Source organism: Amblyraja radiata, chromosome 24, assembly GCF_010909765.2.
Source record: "Amblyraja radiata isolate CabotCenter1 chromosome 24, sAmbRad1.1.pri, whole genome shotgun sequence".
Lineage (NCBI taxonomy): Eukaryota > Metazoa > Chordata > Chondrichthyes > Rajiformes > Rajidae > Amblyraja > Amblyraja radiata.
The window spans coordinates 34276447-34301569 of record NC_045979.1 but is presented as its reverse complement, the minus strand read 5'-3'; the positions used below and the strand labels follow the sequence as shown (position 1 = coordinate 34301569).

Below are 25123 nucleotides of genomic sequence, written 5' to 3'. Positions count from 1 at the left end.
TGCAGTATCTAGGGATGGGCTCACTTAAGATTTTATTTGCAACTGGTCACTGAGGCAGGTAAAATCCAGTCTTGACCAAGTTTCAGTGAGGCCCCTTACCCAGGCTTGAGGATCATTTTACATCTTGGGCTTATATGCCTTAGCCCATTATCCATTTGAACCCATTTTCTTGCTTGGTCCATTGCCCCTTTACAGACTTGAACCCACAATATTTTGGCCCAGAGACAATGGGTTGTGGTGTGCTTAGGCTGACCCTTGCAAGGAATGATGATGGGAGGGTTGGGGAACTTGTGGGTGGGGGGAATGAGGGTGGGTATAATAGGAATGGGAAGCAGCGCCATTTTATCATTTGTATGTATGATCTAGGCTCATTCATTATACTAGCGGATGAAAGAGATTGGTGATGGGAGCAGGCAATTTGGTTATTCAAGGCTACTCCACCATTTGTTCATCGCTAATCTACCTCTCCCTCCTTGCACCATTCTCCTGCCTCCTCCCCATCACCCCTGACACCTGACGAATTGAACCAAACCGCTCAGAAATAGCTATAATAAATGCCGGTTTATACCAAAGACGAACCCAAAATGCTGGAGTAACTTAGATGGTCAAAAAACATCTCTGGCGAAAATGGATTGGTACTATTTTGGGTCAGGACCTTTCTCCAGACCATCTGAAGAAGGGTCCCAACCTCAAAGGCCTCCTATAACCATATAACCATATAACAATTACAGCACGGAAAGCAGGTCATCTCGACCCTTCAAGTCCGTGCAGAACACTTATTTTCCCCTAGTCCCATCTGCCTGAACTCAGACCATAACCCTCCATTCCTTTCCCGTCTGTATACCTATCCAATTTATTTTTAAATGATAAAATCGGACCTGCCTCCACCACTTCCACTGGAAGCTCATTCCACACAGCCACCACTTTCTGAGTTAAGAAGTGCCCCCTCATGTTACCCCTAAACATCTGTCCCTTAATTCTCAAGTCATGTCCTCTTGTTTGAATCGTCCCTACTCTCAATGGGAAAAGCTTATCCACATCAACTCTGTCTATCCCTCTCATCATTTTAAAGACCTCTATCAAGTCTCCCCTTAACCTTCTGTGCTCCAAAGAATAAAGACCTAAATTGTTCAACCTTTCTGTAACCCAGGCAACATTCTAGTAAATCTCCTCTGTACTCTCTCTATTTTGTTGACATCTTTCCTATAATTAGGCGACCAAAATTGTACACCATACTCCAGAATTGGCCTCACCAATGCCTTGTGCAATTTTAACATTACATCCCGACTTCTATGCTCTGATTTATAAAGGCCAGCACACCAAAAGCTTTCTTTACCACCCTATCCATCCTATATATTTTTTTAAATTGCTGTTTTTTTTGTTCCCTTTTTCCTTCCGCCCACAATATTTAATATGGAAAAGAATATGTGATTCTGTTACATTCTGTTTGTAGTTTGTTTGGTTGTTTGTCTTTTTGCACAAAGACCGCGAGCATTGCCACTTTTCATTTCACTGCAAATCTCGTATGTGTATGTGACGAATAAACTTGACTTGACTTGACTTACATGAGATTCCACCTTCAGGGAACTATGCACAGTTATTCTTAGATCCCTCTGTTCAACTGCATTCATCAATTCGCTACCATTTACTATGTATGTCCTATTTTGATTTGGCCTGCCAAGATGTAGCACCTCACACTTATCAGCATTAAACTCCATCTGCCATCTTTCAGCCCACTCTTCCAAATGGCCTAAATCTCTCTGTAGACTTTGAAAATCGACTTCATTATCCACAACACCACCTATCTTAGTATCACCTTAGTATCACCACCTGTCCAATTTCTCCAGAGATGCTACCTGACCTGCTGAGCTACTCCAGCATTTTGTGTCCATCTTTGACAAAGTATTGAACAGATTAACGCAGTAAAGCAAGTATTGCCAAAAACTCACACCGAATTAAAAATCTCCTAAGAAACGACAGAGGCATAGATTGACTCAGGGTTCTCTGGAGTCCCAGGAGAGTGGGGTTTCCGAATGCCCTTTGGGCAGTTGCGATGAAAATTGACATCTGCGTAGACGACAGCGTTTTCAGCCACATGCTGCCTTGATCTTGTCTTCCTTTGACATTTCACCACTGCATACGTGATTTCATCTTCATTGTTATCCAAATGGTCACCTGCCCTGTTGTTTCCAAGTTGCTGCAGCTTTGCATCAACGTGGTCCCCTTCCAACACTGCCATTTCCTAAAATGTAACACAATCCAATTTTACAACCTAATAGATTTGAAAGGTCCTCAACAGATGTCTATTACAAAGTAGGTCTCAAACTGTTCAGTGCACAGAACAAGCCACGGCTGCTGTTTACAACACAAAGGTAGTGCAGCACGGTGGAGCAGTGGTAGAGTTGCTGCCTGACAGCGCCAACAACAGGCTTGTAGGTTAATTGGTTTGGCATAATTGCAAATTGCCCCTAGTGTGTGTAGGATACTGTACATGTGCAGGGTTCGCCGGTCGGCCTAGACTCTGTGGGCCAAAGGGCCTGTTTCTGCGCAGGATCTTTTAACTGGAGTGGACTGGTGTTGCTAAATGGCCTGTGTAAACACAGATAATTCAATATTATATATTCTTCATCACTCAGAGAATTTATATTTCACATTTTTACCTGGGTTTCATTGTTGTCTTCACCGTGTGATGTATTGTACTTGGATTCTGGAAAATATGTTGTCAGTAGAGCCATATTAGGAACAGGTTTAAACATCATTCATTCATATGTTTCATTCATTTGTTCTATGTACCTTCGAGATCTCTTGTTTCCCTTTCCCCTGACTCTCAGTCTGAAGAAGGGTCGCGACTCGAAACGTCACCTGTTCCTCTTCTGCATAGACGCACCCTGACCCGTTGAATTGCTTGAGCATTTTGTGTTTATCTTCATTGTAAACCAGCATCTGTAGTTCCTTCCAACACACAGAAACATCTACGTGTTGTGTGCAAGACCTTATATTTAGGAGAACCCCAAAAGTACTGCACGTACGGAATAAGAATCAGCCCTGTTGTTCTGGTTGCTGTATCATATTCCCTGTGCTCTACCCATCCCTCCTAACAGATGCCTAAACATACCCGATCTCCCGGTTGCTCAACTTTTAACTCCTCCCCCATTCCCACACCAACCTTTCTGTCCTGGGCCTCCTCCGTTGTCAGAGTGAGGCCCAGCACAAATTGGAGGAACAGCGCCTCATATTTTGCTTGGGCAGCTTACACCCCAGCGGTATGAACATTAACTTCTCTAACTTCAAGTAACCCTTGCTTTTCCCTCTCTCTCCATCCCCTCCCCATTCCCAGTTCTTTGACTGTCTTACTGTCTCCGACTACATTTTATCTCTGTACCGCCCACTCCCCTGACATCAGTCTGAAAAAGGCCCGAAACGTCACACATTCCTTCTCTCCAGAGATGCTGCTTGTTTCGCTGAGTTACTCCAGCATTTTGTGTCTATCGTCCTAACCTTATATGCTAAAACAGGTTTTTATCAGTGATAGGATCAGAATTATGGTATTCGGCCCATCCATCTACTCTGCTATTCAATCATGGCTGATCTATCTCTCCATCCTTACCTCTTTCTACTGCCTTCTCTCCATAATCCAGGACACCTGTACTAATCAAGAATCTATCCATCCATCTATACCTTAAAAATATCTATTGACAGCCTCCACATCCTTCTGTGGTAAAGAATTCCACAGATTCACTACCCTCTGACTAAAGAAATTCTTCCTCGTCTCCATCCTAAAGGATTGTCCTTATATTCAGAGGTCATGACCTCTGGTCCTAGACTCTCCCACTAGTGGAAACATCCATTCAACATCCACTCTATCCAGGACTTTCACTATTTGATCTTTCAATGAGGTTCCCCCCTCTTTTCCCTCTTTCCCTGTTGTATGATGGGTCTTGATCTGAAATGTTAACTGTTTTACTTTCCACTGATGCCCTCTGACTGAGAAACAGCTCAGTGAACTTTCACATTTTCATCGGCGGTGGAGATAGTTGGCAGCTTCAAGTTCATGGGCGTTCACATCTTGGATTACCTGTCCAGGCTAGACCTGCCCTGCCTCAACTACCTCCTCTGGCAGCTCCTGCCATATACCCACCGACCGCACAGTACTTCAACGTGCTTGTGCATGTGACAATAAACACAACGTTAACCTGATTTGTATTACAACAGCTAATCACACAAAGCATATTCTAACAGCTGAGAGGATGAGAGTATCTATGTAAATCTTACTTCTACCTAGCCTCTTAGTTCTCACACATCTCTGCCATTTCACGCCCAGACAGTTTCTGTACAATGATGTTCAAAGAACAGTTTTTGTCACCGTGTTACTATGATAGCATCAAACATGATAGCATTATTGATCATTCATGCTTCCTCCTACTCTATTACTTTAATGCAGGACATTTGTTGATTAGAACAGAATTAAATCTCTTGACATTCTGCAAGGAACTGAGACATGTATTGTGAAATTATTTAAGGGAAATCGGAAACTCACCCTCGGTTTTACGCTTTCGGTACCAAAAGAAGGCAATGATGAGAATCAGGAGAAGCACAGTGACACCAGACACAACTATGTAATTGATCCTGTTGGACAGAGAATAGGGAAGGGTGAGACATGGCTCATCATTGATTCTTGGTTTTCAGTAAAGAACAAAAGTCAAGCATTTATATGGCACCTTTCATGATTTTTTTGAAGTGTGCAGCAATGGAAATGCGGTGTAGAGTTTGTTTCGGTGGGTAATGCAGCAGCTAATCTGCTCACAGTAAGGTGACATTGACCAACGATCGTGAAACTGGTTGAAGAGCAATTGGGTCCAACCATTAAGGAACCCTCCCTCCTCCTTCACAAACAATGCATGGGAACTGTTACACTCTTAATGCAATGATTAGTTGAGTTGAGTTCAGATTAGATTAGTTGAGTTTAGAGATACAGCATGGAAACAGGCCTTTCGGCCCACCAAGTCTGCATCAGTCAGCAATCCCCATACACTAGATCTGTCCTAAACATTGGAGACAATTTACCGAAGCCAATTAACCTACAAACCTGCACGTCTTTGGAATGTGGGAGAAATCTGGAACACCCAGAGAAAACTGGAGAAAACCCATGTGGTCACTGAGAGAATGAACAAACTCCGTACAGACAGCATCCGTAGTCAGGATCGAACACGTCTCTGGGTCAATAAGGCAGAAACTCTACCGCTGTGCCTCCATGCCACTGTTTTTGCAGTTTTCATATCTGACAGGCAGCATGCTGCCCCCCCCTCAATACTGCAGTGTATTAACCAAATATTTGCAGCTATCATTGAAATCACCACTTTGTGAATACGGTTCTACAATCCTGGTCCAACCTCAGTGGAGAGAACACCAGGCCAAAGAGAAAACAATGCACTTGGTTCACAACAAATCTCACCCCAATGCCATTTACAACTCCATCTTCACCTCCACCAACATTGGGTTTGGACAGTGACTGTTCGCTTAGAGCTGTCTGGAATATGGAACATCTTCAACATATCTAGAAGGCGGCTCACCATGACCATCTCAAGGTCAGAAGTGTGACCTAACGTGCCTACCACCCAGGGTCATGTTCTAGGTGGAGACACTTCCTGCTGTTGGAGTGACTGACATTGAGACTTTGACCAACTCTGCAAGGTGTTGCCATACGTGATATCAAAAGTGGTGTTTTAGCCCATAATTCACTATGCATTTTCCTATCAGTACCATGCCAGAGTAGGTCACAGCAAGGCAAAGCAACTATACTTGTACACCAGTCATTAAAAGTAGGCATGCAGGTGCAGCAGGCAGTGAAGAAGGCGAATGGTATGTTAGCATTCATAGCAAAAGGATTTGAGTATAGAAGCAGGGAGGTTCTACTGCAGTTGTACAGGGTCTTGGTGAGACCACACCTGGAGTATTGCATACAGTTTTGGTCTCCTAATCTGAGGAAAGACATTCTTGCCATAGAGGGAGTACAGAGAAGGTTCACCAGACTGATTCCTGGGATGTCAGGACTTTCATATGAAGAAAGACTGGATAGACTCGGTTTGTACACGCTAGAATTTAGAAGATTGAGGGGGGATCTTATAGAAACTTACAAAATTCATAAGGGGTTGGACAGGCTAGATGCAGGAAGATTGTTCCCGATGTTGGGGAAGTCCAGAACAAGGGGTCACAGTTTAAGGATAAGGGGGAAATCTTTTAGGACCGAGATGAGGAAAGCTTTTTTCACACAGAGAGTGGTGAATCTCTGGAATTCTCTGCCGCAGAAGGTAGTTGAGGCCAGTTCATTGGCTATATTTAAGAGGGAGTTAGATGTGGCCCTTGTGGCTAAAGGGATCAGGGGGTATGGAGAGAAGGCAGGTACAGGATACTGAGTTGGATGATCAGCCATGATCATATTGAATGCCGGTGCAGGCTCGAAGGGCCGAATGGCCTACTCCTGCACCTATTTTCTATGTTTCTATGTTTCTATGTTTCTACTTGGGTTTGGCAACTATACTCATCTCACACCATGGGATGAGGTTAGTGATGGAGAAGTCATGGTGAATACCGCAGGGAGTGCCCTCTGAAGGGCAACAAATGGAGGAACTTGTTCAAGAAGGAACTGCAGATGCTGGAAGATCGAAGGTACACAAAATGCTGGAGAAACTCAGCGGGTGCAGCAGCATCTATGGAGCGAAGGAAATAGGCAACGTTTCGGGCCGAAACCCTTCTTCAGACTGGAGGATGGAGGAACTTGTTCTTATCACCCAAGCATATACACAACACAATGAGATGTAAACCAGTGCAATTTCCCTTTTGGTGAGTTAACTAATATCTGGTTTGCAAGTTATATACATATTATGATAGAATAAGGTCATAAGCAATATGAGAAGAATTAGGGAATTTGGCCCATCAAGTCTACTCCGCCATTCAATCATGGCTGATCTATCTCTCCCTCCAAACCCCATTGTCCTGCCTTCTCCCCATAACCTCTAACACCCGTACTAATGAAGAATCTAGCTATCTCTGCCTTAAAAATATCCACTGATTAGCCTCCACAGAATTCTGAGGCAAAGAATTCCACAGATTCACCACCCTCAGACTAAAGGATTTTCTCCTCATCTTCTTCCTAAAAGAACATCTCATTCTGAGGCTGTGATCTCTAGTCCTAGAATCTCCCACTGGTGGAAACATCCTCTCCACATCCACTCTATACAAGCCTTTCACTATTAAGTATGTTTGAGGTCCCCTACACCTCCCTGGTTATCTCATCCCATCCAATAGCTCTCCCCAATACCTTCCCTTTCAACCACAGGAAACGCAACATCTGTCCCTGTACCTCCTCCCTCGACTCTGTCCAAGGGCCTCAACTGTCCTTTCGGGTTAGAGTTCATTTGCACCTCATCCAACCTCATCTACAGTATGAGGTGTGGACTCTTATACATCAGCAGGACCAAACGTTGACTGGGCGCTATTTGATCTCCCAGTTGCTGAACACTTTAACTCCCCCACCCATTCCCACACTGACCGTTCTGTGCTGGGCTTCCTCCATTGCCAGAGTGAGGCCAGGTGCAAATTGGAGGACCAGCTCCTCATACTTCTCTTGGGCAGCTTACTGCCAAGCAGTATAAATGTTGATTTCTCTAACGTTAAATTACCCTTGCATCCCCTCTCTTTGTCCCTCCCCCACTCTAGTCGTGGTATGAATTTCACTGTTGTCTTGTAGTGTCTTATTGTCCGTACAACTCGGTTTCACCTAGCCCACAGCTAACTATGGATCGTTTCCTTGATCATCGTTACATTTTTGCATATCTTTCATTCATTGTTTTATATCTTTCTATATCACCGTCGATATCGCTCTCATTTCCCTTTCCCCTGACTCTCAATCTGAAGAAGGGTCTCAACCCGAAACATCACCTATTCCATTTCTCCAGAGACGCTGTCTGACCCGATGAGTTACTCCAGTTGTTTGTATCTATATTCAGTTTAAACCAGCATCTGCAGTTCCTTCCAACACCATGAAAGCAAAATATGCAGAATGCACATAGACGGCACCTAAATTCAGGGTCTTGGCATTGTAAGGCTGTGGTTCCACTGGCTGTGTCATTGTGCGTACAGATCAATACTCCAACTGGCGTTGAATGTCTGTGAATGGACGATACTGGCTGTGTCACTGTGTATTCAGATCATTACTCCAACCGGCCTTGAATGCCAGTGAACGGAAGACACAAACTTCTCCCAATTGAAGCAATCCCAATCAAAACACCAGCAATTAGTACATGGCACCTTTCATTGGAAACAGAGTAGTTAACCTTGAAGGTAGACAAAGGTGCTGGAGAAAATCAGCGGGTGCAGCAGCATCTATGGAGCGAAGGAAATAGGCTATGTTTCGGGCCAAAACCCTTCTTCAGACCCTCCATCAGTCTGAAGAAGGGTTTCGGCCCGAAACGTTGCCTATTTCCTTCTCTCCATAGATGCTGCTGCACCCGCTGAGTTTGTCCAGCACTTTTGTCTTCCTTCGATGTTCCACCATCTGCAGTTCATTCTTAAACAGTTTACCTTGAAGTATACTTGGATCTTTTTGAAGTTTGACAAGAATATTCAAGTCCTGTTGGAATAAGGAAATAAAAAATCAGTTTCACTGCTTTTCACTTGCAGTTGAACAAGAGCGCCTGCTTGTCCGATGTAAGGAGTTTATAGGCTTAATAGACAGGGCAATGTTTCTTCAGTGTAATTTACAGCAAATGGGAGACGTTGTCATGATAAGCTGGAGCACTGGTTACAACTCAGGTCGCCAATTGTATAGCGGTGCAGTGGCGCAGCGGTAGCGTTGCTGCCTTACAACGAATGGCCTGGGTTCGATCCCGACCACGGGTGCTGCCTGTATGCAGTTCTGCTTCTTCTTCTTGTAGGATTCCGGCAGTGTAGACGCTGCTAAGCGTATTACTGCCCTCCACAGGTCAAAGTTTGAACTAAATCCTTACATACAGTCCTGTAACTTGCAGGAATTGAAGAACAGCCCTGGATATCAGTTGATGTTTCTCACTGTGTCCAAACAAAGATGAAACAGAAAAAGCCTCAACTCCAAGTCCTGTCAGTCTAACAAACAATACTTCTCTTTCTACCCTGTACTTTTTACATTCTAGGAAAACATGCTTAACTGTCTCATTACTCCCACATTCACACAAGCCAGAAACATGTTTCCCTACAATGCACAAATAGTAATTTAACCCACAGTGTCCCAACCTCAATCTACACAGTTTAACTGAGTCCCTACGGGACAAAGATGTACAGAAACATATTTTCCTAACTTCAGATTGTATAGAAAAGTAGTGTCTACCCCTGACTTCCATTTCCCATCCTCTCTGCCATTCTTTTGTTAAGCCCTCTTTAATTATTTCTCTCAGTTCCACTCTCCCCAATAATACATGGATATCTATTTCTCTTCTTAAACTCTCCTTTGCTATGAGGTCCACCTGCTCATTCCCCCTCACCCCAGCATGCCCGGGAACCCAGCAAAAAGTGATGTTACACGCAAACCCAATTCTAAAAAACACACTCATGATTTCATTTAGAATGTCAGGACGTGCTTTAGATTTCCCTACTCTTAAAGTTTCAAGAGCAGCTGCAGAATCAGAACAGATAATGACTTCACTAAAACTGGCTTCCTCAATCCACCATAGAGCCCATTGAATTGCCATTAATTCAGTCGTGAGAACAGAGCTTCCATCAGAAATGCGCCGGCCAATCTTCAACCCAAGCTGCTCCACATACACTCCAAACCCAGCTCTCCCACTAACTGGATCTTTAGATCCATCTGTAAAAACAATCAAAGTGCTCTCACTGATTGAATTAAGATATTCCACTATTCTTGGAGTCACCTCGCGCTTATCTTTTTCCTGAAGAAAAGCAAGCTCAATAAACAGTTCAGGAAGAACCCAATAGGGCACAGGTAGCCATATTGTATGCTCTATAATACCCCCTTGTTCCAAACCCAGCTTCTTAGCCCACTGATTTATAATGACAAAAAATGTGTTATATTTGTTACCATCATCTACCTCTTGCAACAAACACCTTGCTGGGAAGGTATCATTACACCCACAAAGTTTAGCCCAGTAATGTAACCCTAGCTTAATGCGCCTTAACCATAAGGGCATTTCTCCCATTTCAACAATCAGGGCAGGGACTGGGGAAGTCCTGTAGGCTCCACAGCAAAGCCTCAAAGCCTTTGCCTGCAACACATCTAGCCTAGCCAGAACAGTTTTAGACGCAGACCCATACACAAAACACCCATAGTCAAGAGAAGATCTGATCATGGCCTGATAAATTAGCAGCATTGTCTCCCTGTTGGCCCCCCACTCACACCCAACCAGACTTCTCATAACATTCAGAACTTTTCCACACTTCAACACAATTTTACCTACATGCACAGCCCAAGTCATACGCTCTTCAAACCAAACACCCAAAAACTTAAAAACCTTTACCTTCTCCAATAGAGACCCATACATATACAGCCCTAACTTAGGTAACTTTCTTTTAAAACCAAATACCATATATTTAGTCTTAGAGGCAGATATTTTAAAGCCCCATGTGTTCCCCCATTCCTCTACAGACACTAACACTCTTTGAATCTGTTTTAAAACAAACTCTACATTACGACCTCTTTTCCAGATGGCCCCGTCATCTGCAAACAAAGACAGACCAAATCCTCTCTCTAATTTACAAAATATGTCGTTTATCATGATATTAAATAAAACTGGACTGATAACACTTCCCTGCGGGGTTCCATTCTCTATTTCTACAGTCTCTGAGCTGACACTACCAACCATTACTTGTATTGTTCTATTCAATAAAAAATCCTTAATCCAGTTGAACATTCGTCCCCTGACTCCCAAGTCAAAAATTTTAATCATTAATCCCTCCTTCCACAAAGAATCATATGCCTTCTCAATATCAAGGAATACACTCACTACTGTTTCCTTGCTTCTAAATGCCCTTTTAATATCCTGATCCAAAACTGATACAGACTCCATTGTAGACCTTCCATTCCTAAAGCCATTCTGTACATCAACAAGTAGTCCTCTGGTTTCTAAAAAATAAACTAGTCTGTTGGTTACCATCCTCTCCATAATTTTACAGAGCACTGCTGTGAGCGCTATAGGGCGATATGAACTAGGGTCAGATGCCTCTTTGCCTGGTTTTAAAATAGGGACCACGACTGCATGTTTCCATTCCTTTGGTAAATAACCCTCTGCCCACACAGTATTAAACAAAGCTAAGATTTCATCAAGTACAGTATCATCCAGATGTTTAAATAACTCATACGACAACCTATCTCTCCCCGGGGTGGTATTTGCCCCAGACATAATTGCATCCTTCAACTCTTTTATGGTAAAAAACAGATTAAAGGTATTATCATTTACTAAACTCCTCTCCAGCTTCCACTGATTAACTGCCATCAGCTCAGTTCTCTTTCTACACCTCTCCACTCCCATGCTCTCTGATCTATGCACTGCTTGAAAACGGTCAACACACATGTCTGCTTTTTCCTTATTGGAGACTGCTACCACCTCACCCTTCTGCAACACTGGTAACAAACTTCTTTTGTATACTCCTGACATTCTACGCACAGCTGACCACAAATGCCTTACTGGAGTTTCCGGGCCTAGCGTACCACAAAACTTCCTCCAACTATTCCTCTTTGCATCCTTTACAACTCGTCTTGCTACTGCCCTTAGCCGCTTGTACTCCATTGCATTGACCAAAATTGGATACTTTCTTAATTTTCGATAGGCTATATTCCTATTCCTTACAGCTTCATCACATTCTTTATTCCACCAAGGAACAGACATACGGGACCTAGGTTCCTGCTTCACAGGAATAGTACAACAAGCTGCCTCATGAATCATGAGACTAATGGAAGTATTCCAACTATCTACAGAACCCTCACTATTAACCTCTCCAACTAAACTTAGAGCCTTCTCTTGGAATTTATCCCATTTGGCCTGAAAAAAGTTATATCTAGGGACTTTCTTTTCCACTTCTCTCCTCAAATCCCTACCAAACCTACATAAAATTGGATAATGATCACTACCCAGTGTATATCTATCCATTACATCCCATTCACCAATTCTTGCTAAATTTGATGAAGCAATTGATAAATCTATGTGGCTGCAGGTGTTTCTCACAATATTATACCTAGACGGCCTTCCATCATTTAACAATACCAACTCATACTTGTCTAGAAATTCTTCAACAATAACACCATTTTTATCCCTGTGATCACTACCCCATAAAGGATTATGCGCATTAAAGTCTCCGATCCATATAACAGGACACCTTACCTTCTCCATTATCTCATCAAAATCTGACAATATCAAGCCTGTGTGCAGTTTGTACGTTCTCCCCGTGACCTGCATGATTTTTCTCCGAGATCTTCGGTTTCCTCCCACACCCCAAAGACGTACAGGTTTGTAGGTTAATTGCCTTTGGTTAATATCCCTAGTGGGTGTAGGATGGTTAATAGTGCGCGGGGATCGCTGGTCGGCCCAGACCCGGTGGGCTGAAGGGCTTGTTTACGCACTGTACCTCTAAACTAAAGACGTGCAGGTTTGTAGGTTAATTGGCTTCTGTAAATTGTCCCTTAATTTAGAATTGTCCCTAATTGTAGAATTGGTGTACCGGTGAAAGGCAGCTGCTTCCACACAGGAGAGGAACCAGGAAGCTAATACAGGTGTGCCTGTAATGTCTCTATGAGGGACATAGATAGGGTACTTTGTGGGAAATCAGCACAGCAGATGTGCATAGACGTGGAGAACATAGCGTTGAGTTTAGGAGTAGAATATTTGGAGGGTATTTGAGCAAGAAATATTATTAAACCTAGATGGTGAAGGCACTTGAATTGTCAAGTCTGAGAAGACTATGGATGAGGAGCTGGTAAAAATGGGATAAGTATCGATGGCACTTAATGGTAACACAGTGGACCAAAGCTGATAGAGTCTATGAGTTAACTGTGGTCATATTTACTGATAATTTCTGTTCTCTTCCCATATTTGAGTTTCGGTCATGTGGAGATGATGGAAAGTGAAAGTGCTTGGACTGATGTCACTGCAAACCTAGTTTAAAGCTGTGTAAACATAAGAGGAAGTTCTAGCCGGGAAGCCGGCCGACACCAGCACTGGGAAATCTATTTCTGGAGCCCAGCAACCTAGTATTGACAAATGGGCCATAATTCCATCATATTAATCTTGATAATTAAATAACGTGCATGGATTTCAAGGTGTCGGGGGTTATGTGGAGAAGGCAGGAGAATGGGGTGAAGAGGGGTAGATAGATCAGCCATGATTGAATGGTCTATTTCTGCTTCTATCACATGTGATCCTATGAACCACCCTGCCCCCACTTCCCCTTCTTCTCCTCATTCTCTCCACTACTTACCAGTGCCGTTGATTTCCACTAGGAAACTGCAGGGCACGTCACTGCTGGAGATGGACACGTTGACCATTTCACTGGATTTTGATCCAAGTTTATTTGAGGCTGTGCAATAATATTGATGGTGCTGGTGTTTGAAGGATTGACAATGTAGATCCAGGGTATTGTTGTCAGAGATCTTTGAATCCCCAGATGGGGTCTTTTCATACCAGCTGTAGCTAATGGGAAGGGATCCCCGGACCGACTCACAGGACACTGTCACTGAACCCCCGAGACAGGAGACATTGGCTGGTGACAGAAATCCAAGCACAGGAACAGACACGGGTTCTGTGGGAAAGGAGCAAACAGTCAGACACTGGATGAACATCTGAAAATCAAACACTCGCCGATATCCACCATCTCTGTATCTTAGCCAGAGCCGCCAGGTAGGAATCTGACCCATCCATCTACATAGAGTCATAGAGTCATACAGCGTAGAAACAGGCCCTTCGGTCTAACTTGCCCGCACTGACCAACACGCCCAATCTACACTAGTTCCACCTGTCCATGCTTGGCCCTTAACCCTCCAAACTTATCCTATTCATGTACCTGTTCAAATTTTTCTTAAATGTTATGATAGTACCTGCAATAACTACTTCCGTCAGCTGTTCGTTTCATATGCCTACCAACCTTTGTGTAAAAACGTTACTCCCCAGATTCTTATTAAATCATTCCCCTCGTCTTAAAACAATGTCCTCTGGTTCTCGATTCCCCTACTCTGGGTAACAGACTCTGTGATCACTAGTCGGTGTGGACTCGGTGGGTCGAAGGATCCGTTTCCATGTTGCACTTGTAAACTACAACTAAACATGCCGGTGACATTTTCTGCAACCTCTCCAAACCTTTCACATCTTTTGTTTTATAAAGCGGCGACCAGAACTGTGCACCAGATTTCCACCTAACAAACGTTTTATGCGGATGCCAAAGTGGAGACATAGGGATTCAAAGACCTATTCGTTGCATGATTTTTTTTTACCTGCCTGAAGATCATCCCTCATCCACCTGCACTCCAAAATGTAAAGTGCTAGACTGCTCAACTCCTCCCTCTAGGTCGGGCCCTCAAGTCATTCTAAGTCTTCTCTGCACCCTATCCAACTTGTCAGCATCTTTCCGATAACATGGTGGTTAAAACTGACCACAAATCAGACAAATCATCAGACAATCTTAGATTCTCTTTTACATTTCAGGAATTACCAGCAGGAAAACATATAACATAGAAAATTGGTGCAGTAGTAGGCCATTCAGCCCTTCGAGCCTGCACCGCCATTCAATATGATCATGGCTGATCATCCAACTCAGTATGCTGTACCTGCCTTCTCTCCATACCCCCTGATACATTTAGCTACAAGGGCCACATCTAACTCCCTCTTAAATAGAGCCAATGAACTGGCCTCAACTACTTTCTGTGGCAGAGAGTTCCAGAGATTCACTACTCTCTGTGTGAAAAATGTTTTTCTCATCTCGGTCCTAAAAGACTTCCCCCATATCCTTAAATAAGGATAACGATGAAAAGGGAGCATCGTTTATGCAACAGTGTTGGCTATTCAAAGCAACAAGGAAGCTGCCCATTTGTCGAGTCAAACCCAAACTGTTGCAGAAATGCAATTTCAAAGGAAATCGACAGGGACACACTCCAGCACAGATTAGGACAATGTCAGCTACTCAGATATTACATTTCAAAGCAACAGGCAAATTGTCCTTCAGAAAGATCCATCGACTCACAATCCATTTACCAGATTTATACATCTCTGTGTCTCTCCATCCTCCCAGCTGCCAGAACTACAATGTCTGCCACTGTACCAGTACACAGCAGCACCATCTCTCTTTGTTTTACAATTCCTACAATCTACAGTTAATCTTTTAATCTGAAACTCTGCCACAATTCTACAATACCAACATTCAAACACTTTATTTTTTTTATTTTTTAATTTTTTTTTTTAAATTAGAAATACGGTAAATTACAATAACACACAACACATATATCTTAATATATTTTTTGTACCGCTTCATTTTTTTTTAAGCTTTAAGAAAAAGATAGAAGTAAGGAAAGTAAAGAAGGTGCGCAAGAGTCGTGAAGTGCAAGAGAGTGTTGGGAAAAGCAAGCCCAGAAAAGAAGTTAGAGAAGGAAGTAAAATAAGAAAGTAGACCCTAGAAAAGAAAGAAAAAGAAAGTAAGGACAATCGCTCTATTATAACATTAAACTCCGCAGAAAGACTACCAACCAAATCTGTTTTTGTTGTTTTACCTCCCATTGCCAGGTCCTGATACCATTTATTTATTTATTTATTTTTAAAATTACTATTGCACCTCATGCTTGTAATAGGTCCATAAACGTAGACCACGTCTTTTGGAATTGGTTTGCTTTTCCTGCTAAGAGGAATCTCATCTCTTCCAGATGTAATGTTTCAAACATATTTGATGTCCACATTTTTATTGTTGGTGTGGGCGCATTTTTCCAGAATTTAAGTATGAGCTTTTTTCCCATTATTAGCCCGTAATTGAGTAAATTCTTCTGATACACGTTTAATTCAGGGATACCTTCCGATATTCCAAAAATGATCCATTCTGGTTTTGGTACCAGTTTTATTTTAGTTAATTTTGAAAAAATATCAAATATTCCATGCCAGAATTCTGGCATTCAAACACTTTATTAGTGCAACAGTATCACTATCAACAACTTTTTTTTATTTCCTTGTATAAAATTGTTGATAGTGATACTGTTGCACTAATGAGGTTTGTGAATGGCGGTATTGTAGCATTGTGTGTAGGGAGCGAATGGAAAAGTGGAGTAACATAGAACTAGTGTGACCGGTGATCGCTAGTCGGTGTGGACTCGGTGGGCCGAAGGATCCGTTTCCATGTTACATTTGTAAACTACAACTAAACATCCCGGTGACATTTTCTGTAACCTCTCCAAACCTTTCACATCTTTTGTTTTATAAAGCGGCGACCAGAACTGTGCACCAGACTCCCACCTAACAAATGTTTTATGCGTTGCCAAAGTGGAGACATAAAGTCACTCATTGAGAAACCTACCTTCAGATACTTGGAGATGTACTTTAAATGTTGGTTCGCCAGGTGTAGTAATTCCACATCTGTACCATCCTGTATATCCAGAGTGAAGATTTTCCACAGTCAGAGTAAATATTCCTAGTTCCGTGTTATCTGTGATTGACACTCTTCCACTCTGTCCATGTTCCCCATTTGTTTCCACTACATGTGTACACTGGCGAGTTGTCTCACGGCACCAGTATTTTGTGTGTGAGCGGTACACTGCTGCATAGTGACAATCGATTGTGATCGCTCTTCCCACAACCCCTCTTATTTCGCTCTCAGCCCACAGTGCACCTGAAACTGAAGGAAACATCTTTCATAAATTGAAGAGCAAAATTAGCCTTTCACAAACATATACATTATAGTATACATCAATGTGTACAGGGGAGTCCGCCCAATCATTTTCTTAACTGTGTTGAATTCCACCTAGATTGCGACGAGAGACAGATACTGTACACCGTCCCTCACCACCTGCACAGGTCGTTCCAAAGCGCTTCCCAGCCAATGTGGGTGTGAATGGTGAAGAATGATGTATTGAACACGGAGCCTGTTGCAATTGGAAGGCGCTGTCCAGGGAGTCTTGGTGAGTTGCTGCAGTGCATCATGCAGATGGTGCAAAGTGCTGCTGCTCTGCATCAGCGGGGGAGGTTGAGGATGGGGTGTCTATCAAGCGCGATTCTAGTTCATGACAGACCAAGCACAAGTGTTCAGCGAAACTGTGGCCTAGGCCAGTGCTTCTTAAACTGGTGAATGGTTCAACCAAGGGTGAATGAAATTATTTTGGGGTGATTATGTTTTTTGCTCATGTGACTAAATAAATTATATAAAAAATTATACACAAGAGAGAATAAGACGAAAATTACCAAAAAAACAAGAACATTTAGTCGAGGGTGAATGAAATGTTGTGATAAAGACTCAAGGGTAAATGACACTGAAATAGTTTAAGAAGCACTGGCCTTGGCTGCGCTTTGTCTCGCTATTGTAAACCATTCACACTCTATTCTGGCCTTCCAATCTGAGCGTCTCCACACCTACCGGGGGTTTCATTTCAAAATGATTTTTGACAAAGGTAAGAGTTATACTTGATGGAATGACGGCCAAGTCGATTCCACTTTAATTTTGTGAGATTACTGGAGTTCATGTGATTCACACAATTTAACAGAGTGAAAAACATGAACATGATGATGAAATTGTACATCCTTGGTTATAAATGATGATGGATTCACATAGAATGCATTTGATTGCTTTCGATTTCTCAAAGTGAATGTGAGATCTTAAACGGTAGCCAGAAAATCCTTTTTAGGCAGAAATTTGGTGGAATGCTCTCGACCCGTTGTGATAAGTGCAGGTCGTTCTCTCCTTTCGAAGCTCAACACCTCCCAGCTGAAAGCAACAGGCAATTATTTGCCAGTCCCCCAAACAAACTCTCGCATTTTACGCCATTAGCTCACGATGGCTGCAATGATGCCGCCTGCAAATACCAAGAAACCCACGAACATCACCACAAGGTGAAAAGCAGCAGCTCCAAGAACACGAGAGGAATTGTGAAACAGTATTCCCACGGGAAAATAACACTCACCAGCATTGTTCATTTCTGTCACATAACTGCACGTTCCTGCTCCTTTGAAGACTTTCACGTGGAGATTTTCACTGTATTTTATCACACGATTATTTGAGGCTCTGCAGTAATATTGACGGTGTTGACCTCTGAGGATTTCACAACTCAGATCCAGTTGATTGCCAGACAAGGTCGTTGAACACCCATCCTCGTTCTCACACCAGGTGTAATGGATGGGAAGGGATCCACGGACAGACTCACACGACACTGATACTGACCCTCCGAGACGTGAGGCATTTGCTGGTGACAGATAACTGAGCACAGGAGCAGACATGGGTTCTGTGGGAATGGAGCAAACATTCAGTCACCTGTATGAACAGTTAAAAACCAAACACATGCTAAATCTCAGCAGCCCTTTATCTCAGCCCGAACCGTCCGGTTGATATCTCACCGGCTCATGTACATCACTGTGAGTGTGCGAAGCCCAGAAACCGAAGAAGGTTAGAGTTATAGAGAACCGAAAGATGCCCATCACAACAGCTCATTCATGCCGACCAACATGTCTTTCTAGGCCATAGCTATATGTCCACGTTTCTCCTTTATCACTCGCAATGATCCCAAGCTACGCAACTGTCCTAAAATGTATTTTAAATGCTGTTATTCTAACTGCCTAAACAACTTCTTCTGGCAGCAGGTTCCATATAAATATCACCCAATGTGTGGACAATGTTGTCCCTCAGAACAGAAGTTGAGATGTTATGTTTCAGTTGTACGTATGTTGTGGAGGTCGAACTTGTGCGAATTGTGTTCAGCTTCTGCCGTTCACCTGTACAAAACATGCCATTACAGTAAGTGACACCTTACTATTCCCCCCTCTTTCAATAGTTCCCATTACCTCTGTCTTCCACTTTCTCATCTCACACATCGTGGGAAAATGAACATGCTTCTCGTGATTGATACATTTCTATAAGTTCCTCGCTCAATCATTTCCACACCAAGGAATGAAGTCTGAGTTTGTCCAATCGCTCCATGCGTCAATCACATCCTGTCCAGGCAGCGTCGCCCTAAAACCTTTCTTCACTCTGTCCACCTCAACGGCACTTTTCTTGGAGCTGAGGGACTAAAGCTGAACACAATTTCCAGAATGTGGACTCAACATCTGCACGTCTGAAGCAGATTATTTCAAATTATATTCTGAATGTTGTTACTGATGAAGACCAGCGTGCCAAAAACCCTATTCAATGTCTTGGAATTTAAACATGAAAACTAACCGCGATTCCTTTAAGATAGACACAAATGCTGGAGTATCTCAGCGGAGCAGGCAGCATCTTTCGAGAGAAGGAATGGGTGAAGTTTCGGGTCGAGACCCTTCTTCAGCCTGGGAGTCATGAGAAAGGGAGACAGAAGAGAAATGGAAGGGTAAGGTGTGAAAACAATTGAACGGTTACTTTGAGTTTGAGGTCAATATTTAAACCGCTGGGTTGTAAGCTGCCCAAGCAAAATATGAGGCGCTGTTCCTCCAATTTGCGTTTGGCCTCACTCTGACATTGGAGAGGTCCAGGACAGAAAGGTCAGTTTGGGAATGGGAGGAGGAGTAAGTGTTTAGCAATCAAGAAGTAGTGTAGGCCGAGGCTGACTGAGCGGAGTTGTTCAGCGAAACGATCGCCGAGTCTGCACTTGGTTTCACATCTACTGTATCCGCTTGTTCAGCTGACGGATGATAAAATCCCGGGGCCTGATGGACTGCAACCCAGAGTCCTCAGGGAGGTGGCTGTAGAAATAGTGGACGCATTGGTGATTATCCAATGTTCAATAGATTCAGGATCAATTCCTGTGGATTGGAGGATAGCTAATGTTATCCCACTTTTCAAGAAAGGAGAGAGAGAGAAAACAGGGAATTACAGACCAGTTAGCCTGACTTCGATGGTGGGAAAGATGCTGGAGTCAACTATTAAATAGGTATTCAAGAAGGAACAGCAGATGCTGGAAGCTCGAAGGTACACAAAAATGCTGGAGAAACTCAGCGGGTGCAGCAGCATCGATGGAGCGAAGGAAATAGGCAACGTTTCGGGCCGAAACCCTATTAAATAGGTAATATTGGGGCATTTGGATAGCAGTAAAAGGATTAGTCCAAGTCAACAAGGATTTATGAAAGGGAAATCATGCTTGACTAATCTTCTGGAATGTTTTGAGGATGTGACAAGTAAAATGGATGAAGGGGAGCCAGTGGATGTAGTGTGTCTAGATTTTCAGAAAGCCTTTTATAAGTTCCCGCACGGGAGACTGGTGACTAAAATTAGAGCACATGGTATTGGGGGTAGGGTGTTGACGTGGACAGAAAATTGGTTGGCAGATGGGAAGCAAAATGTAGGAGTGAACGGGTCCTTTTCAAAATGGCAGGCAGTGGTGAGTGGAGTGCCGCAAGGCTCGGTGTTGGGGCCGCAACTGTTTACCATATATATTAATGATTGGAAGAGGGAATTAGGAGCAACACTAGCAAGTTTGCAGATGAAACAAAGCTGGGTGGCAGTGTGAACTGTGAAGAGGATGTTAGGAGGTGGCAGGGTGACCTGGACAGGTTGAGTGACTGGGCAGATGCATGGCAGATGCAGTATAATATAGATAAATGTGAGGTTATCCACTTTAGTGGCAAAAACAAGGGGGGAGATTATTATCTCAATGGGGTTAGGTTTGGTAAGGGGGAGCTGCAGCGAGAGCTGGGTATTCTTGTACACCGGTCACTGAAAGTTGGCGTGCAGGTTCAGCAGGCAGTGAAGAAAGCTAATGGAATGTTAGCCTTCATAACAAGAGGATTTCAGTATAGGAGTAGAGAGGTTTTCTGCAGTTGTATAGGGCTCTGGTAAGACCACATCTGGAGTATTGCATACAGTTTGGTCTCCTAATTTGAGGAAGGACATCGTTGTGATTGTGGAAGTGCAGCGTAGGTTCACGTGATTGATCCCTGGGATGGCAGAACTGCCATAAGAGGAACGATCTGGAGGTTAGAAGGATGAGGGGGTGATCTTATAGAAACATAAGATTATAAAAGAACTGGCCAAGCTAAATGCAGGAATCGGCCGTTCCAGCCGTCCCAGCCGCTGTGAGGACTCTCCCGACGCCGGAGCAACACCACCCGGCGAGAACGGCCAGGAACATCGGGCCTCCGTAGAGGATGCCTCAATAGGCCTGACTATGGGAGAACTGGTGATGGGGACTGGACATTGTGCCTTCCTCCACAGTGGTAACCATTGTGGGGGATGTATTTTTGTGTGTAAATTATTATTTTATTCTGTGTCCAAGATGGCCGCCGGAAGGGAGAGTGTATGCTGGCACGCTTTAGCTGCCGCTGCTCTCTCTTCATATTGTGTTTTTGATTTTTGTCTTTGGATTGAATTCTGTCTTTAATTTGTGTACTGGTGATGTCTTTACTATTTATTTCATACCGCTTACATGTTTTTACTCTATTTGCTAAATTTTGTAAGGTGTCCTTGAGACTCTTGAAAGGCGCCCATAAATAAAATTTATTATTATTATTATTATAGGAAAACTGTTTCCAATTTTGGGCGAGTCCAGAACCAGGGGCCAGAGTCTTAGAATAAAGGGGAGGCCATTTAAGACTGAAGTGAGAAAAAACTTCTTCACCCAGAGAGTTGTGAATTTGTGGAATTCCCTGCCGCAGGGGACAGTGGAGGCCAAATCACTGGATGGATTTAAGAGAGAGTTAGATGGAGCTCTAGGGGCTAGTGGAATCAAGGGATATGGGGAGGGCAGGCACGAGTTATTGATTGGGGACGATCAGCCATGATCGCAATGAATGGCGTTGCTGGCTCAAAGGGTTGAATGACCTCCTCCTGCACCTATTTTCTATGTTTCTATGTTTCACATCTGGAACAACGGATATAGTACATGAGGTTAAAGGAAATGCAAGTGAACCTCTGTCTCACACGAAAAGACTGTTGGAATCCTTGGACGGAGCGGAAGGAGGAGGTTTAGGGACAGGTGTTGCATCTGCTGCAGTTGTAGGGGAAGGTACCTGGGGACGGGGTGGTTTGGGTGGGAAAGGACGAGTTGACCAGGGAGTTGCGGAGGGAACGGTCTCTTCGGAAAGCAGAAAGCGGTGGAGTGGGAAAGATGTGGCTAGTTGTGGGATCCCGTTGTAGGTGGCGAAAATGTTGGAGGATTATATGCTGTGTGCGCCGGCTGATTGGGCGAAAGATTAGTTTACCGGGGAATTCCCCGATTATTCTTCACCGAGGAAATGTCCGGGTGGAGAGGCTGGCTGCCGGCGGTGGGTGGACAATGGCTGCTGGGGATGGGGGCACATTGACGGGGCAGAGGGGGAGAAAGAGAGTGCGCGTGGGGTGAGAGAGGGAGTGACAGACCGGGCTGGCCTGCCCCAGGAGGACTGAACGCAGTCTGTTGAACTCTGGGTACTGATGCCTGTTTATGATTCTCCGGGTATTTAGACCGCGAGCAACACTTGTTTCTCACTGATTAGATCAGTCGGATTATTAGTTTGAGAGGGAATGCAAACCTCTGACAGGGTGATATTTCATAGAGTTTAAGAAGGAACTGCAGATGCTGGAAAATCGAAGGTGACTTAATCCGCTTCACCACTAACTTCCATCCGGCACTCAAATACACCTGGACCATTTCCGACACTTCCCTACCATTCCTTGACCTCGCTATATCCATCGCAGGTGATAGACTTCTGACCGACATCCACTATAAACGCACTGACTCCCACGGCCATCTTGACTACTCTTCCTCCCACCCTGCTTCCTGCAAGGACTCCATCCCCTATTTCCAATTCCTCCATCTACGCCGCATCTGCTCCCAGGATGAGGCGTTCCACACCGGGGCATCGCAAATGTCCTAATTTTTCAGGGAACAGGGGTTCCCCTCCCCCACTATAGATGAGGCTCGCACCAGGGTCTCCTCCATACCCCGTAACACTGCACTCTCTCCCCATCCCCCCACTCGCAACAAGGGCAGAGTCCCCCTAGTCCTCACCTTTCACCCCACTAGCCGGCACATGCAACAAATAGTCCTCCATCAGTTTTGCCACCTCCAACGTGACCCCACCACTCGCCACATCTTCCCATCTCTCCCGTCTGCCTTCCACAAAGACCGCTCCCTCCATAACTCCCTTGTCAATTCTTCCCTTCCCTCCCGCTCCACCCCTTCCCCTGTCACTTTCCCTTGCAACCGCAAGAGATGCTACACCTGTCGCTTTACCTCCCCCCTTGACTCCATTCAAGGACCCAAGCAGTCGTTCCAGGTGCGACAGAGGTTCACCTGCACCTCTTCTAACCTCATCTATTGCATCCTCTGCCCTAGATGTCAGCTGATCAATATCGGTGGGACCAAGCATAGACTTGGCGATCGTTTCGCCGAACACCTCCGCTCGGTTCACAATAACCAACCTGATCTCCCGGTGGCTCAGCACTTCAACCCCCACCCTCCCATTCCGTACCTGACCTCTCTGTCCTGGGCCTCCTCCATGGCCAGAATGAGCAACACCGGAAATTGGAGGAACAGCACCTCATATTCCGCTTGGGGAGTCTGCATCCTGTGGCATGAACATTGATTTCTCACAATTCCGTTAGCCCTTGCTGTCTCCTCCCCTTCCCAGCTCTCCCTCAGCCCTCGGGCTCCTCCTCCTTTTTCCTTTCTTCTCTCCACCTCCGCCCACCCCCTATCAGTCTGAAGAAGGGTTTCGACCCGAACCGTTGCCTACCTCCTTCGCTCCATAGATGCTGCTGCACCCACTGAGTTTCTCCAGCATTTTTGTGCACCTGATATTTCATAGAGTTCAGAGGCAGGGAATGGGTGGGCGCTCAGTGGGACAGAGCCCGCACTGGGCAAGAGCAACATGATTGGGGTATCCCGACCCCTGCCCGCTACCCGCAGGTCTCTGCATTGCTGCGGAGCCTTCCCAGAGAAAACATGGACCAGGCATTTCAGTGGAGACGTCAAGTCAATCGCTGAGAAACGTACCGTCAGATACTTGGAGATGTACGGGAACCATTCTAAGGCCGGCAGATGTTGTAATTCCACAGCTGTACCACCCTGTATCTCCAGAGTGAAGATCCTCCACAGTCACAGTAAATATTCCTTGTGCCGAGTTATCAGTGATTGACACTCTTCCCCTGCGTCCGTGTTGCCCATTTGTTTTCACTAAAACTGTAGACTGGCTACACCAACCATTGCACCAGTATTTTGTGTGTGAGCGATACTCTGCTGCATAGTGACAATCGATTGTGATCGCTCTTCCCACAACTCCTCTTACACGCTTCTCTCCCCACATGGCATCTGAAACGTAGGGGAGAAAGTTTCAGATGGAGAACAAATAAACTGTTTAATGGAAATAGATACATTTTGAAGATTACATGAAAGAAAAGTTAAATAGTTCCATGATGTGTCATATTGCTTCACGGCCAATGTCTCCGGTCTGAAGTGCAGGCAGTGTTGTTATTGTACCAGTTGTGTCAGTGTTCTATCCCCCGGTCAGTACAATTAGGGTTCACTTCCCACTCCAGATCCCTGAGCTGAAACTGGGCTGGGATCGCAGTGCGGTACTGAGGGAGCGCGGCAGTGTTGCAGGAGCTGCCTTTCAACAATCCGAGGCGGTGCCCGGCCTCTCACCCTACAGAAAGACCCTTTGCTATTTCATTGGCGGTGCCGCCGGCTGCGCTGCCAACATTCATCTCTCAACCGACACTGGGCCGGATCCGTGTTTAGACATTCACCGCCTTAACATAGGCCTGACTGAGGACAGAGGACGGACTAATCACAATAAAGCAGGTCCCTTAATGAAGAGCGTTACTAGCGTGAAAACGCAGACCGCTAGATTCGGGGACAGTTTCTTCCCAGCTGTTATCAGGCATCTGAATCATCCAACCAGAAACAGAGAGTAGTGCTGAGCTCCCATCTACCTCTCTGATGACCCTCGGACTACCCTTGATCGGACTTTGCTGACTTTATCTTACACTAAACGTCATTTCCTTTCTATGCATT

General features: G+C 44.4%; 1 protein-coding gene across 1 annotated transcript in view; it reads right to left on the bottom strand.

Annotated features, from left to right (window-relative positions):
* Window positions 1–1966: 1966 nt before the first annotated feature.
* The window catches only part of LOC116987004, a 248236-nt gene continuing 225079 nt past the window's right edge, over window positions 1967–25123 (bottom strand). The window contains exons 18-25 of the mRNA XM_033042886.1: window positions 24104–24418; window positions 18125–18442; window positions 16528–16845; window positions 13459–13779; window positions 8581–8629; window positions 4538–4626; window positions 2661–2707; window positions 1967–2242 (exon numbers count right to left, since the gene is read on the bottom strand). Coding sequence (XP_032898777.1) covers window positions 1967–2242; window positions 2661–2707; window positions 4538–4626; window positions 8581–8629; window positions 13459–13779; window positions 16528–16845; window positions 18125–18442; window positions 24104–24418 — 1733 coding nt within the window. The remainder of the gene's footprint in view (window positions 2243–2660; window positions 2708–4537; window positions 4627–8580; window positions 8630–13458; window positions 13780–16527; window positions 16846–18124; window positions 18443–24103; window positions 24419–25123) is intronic.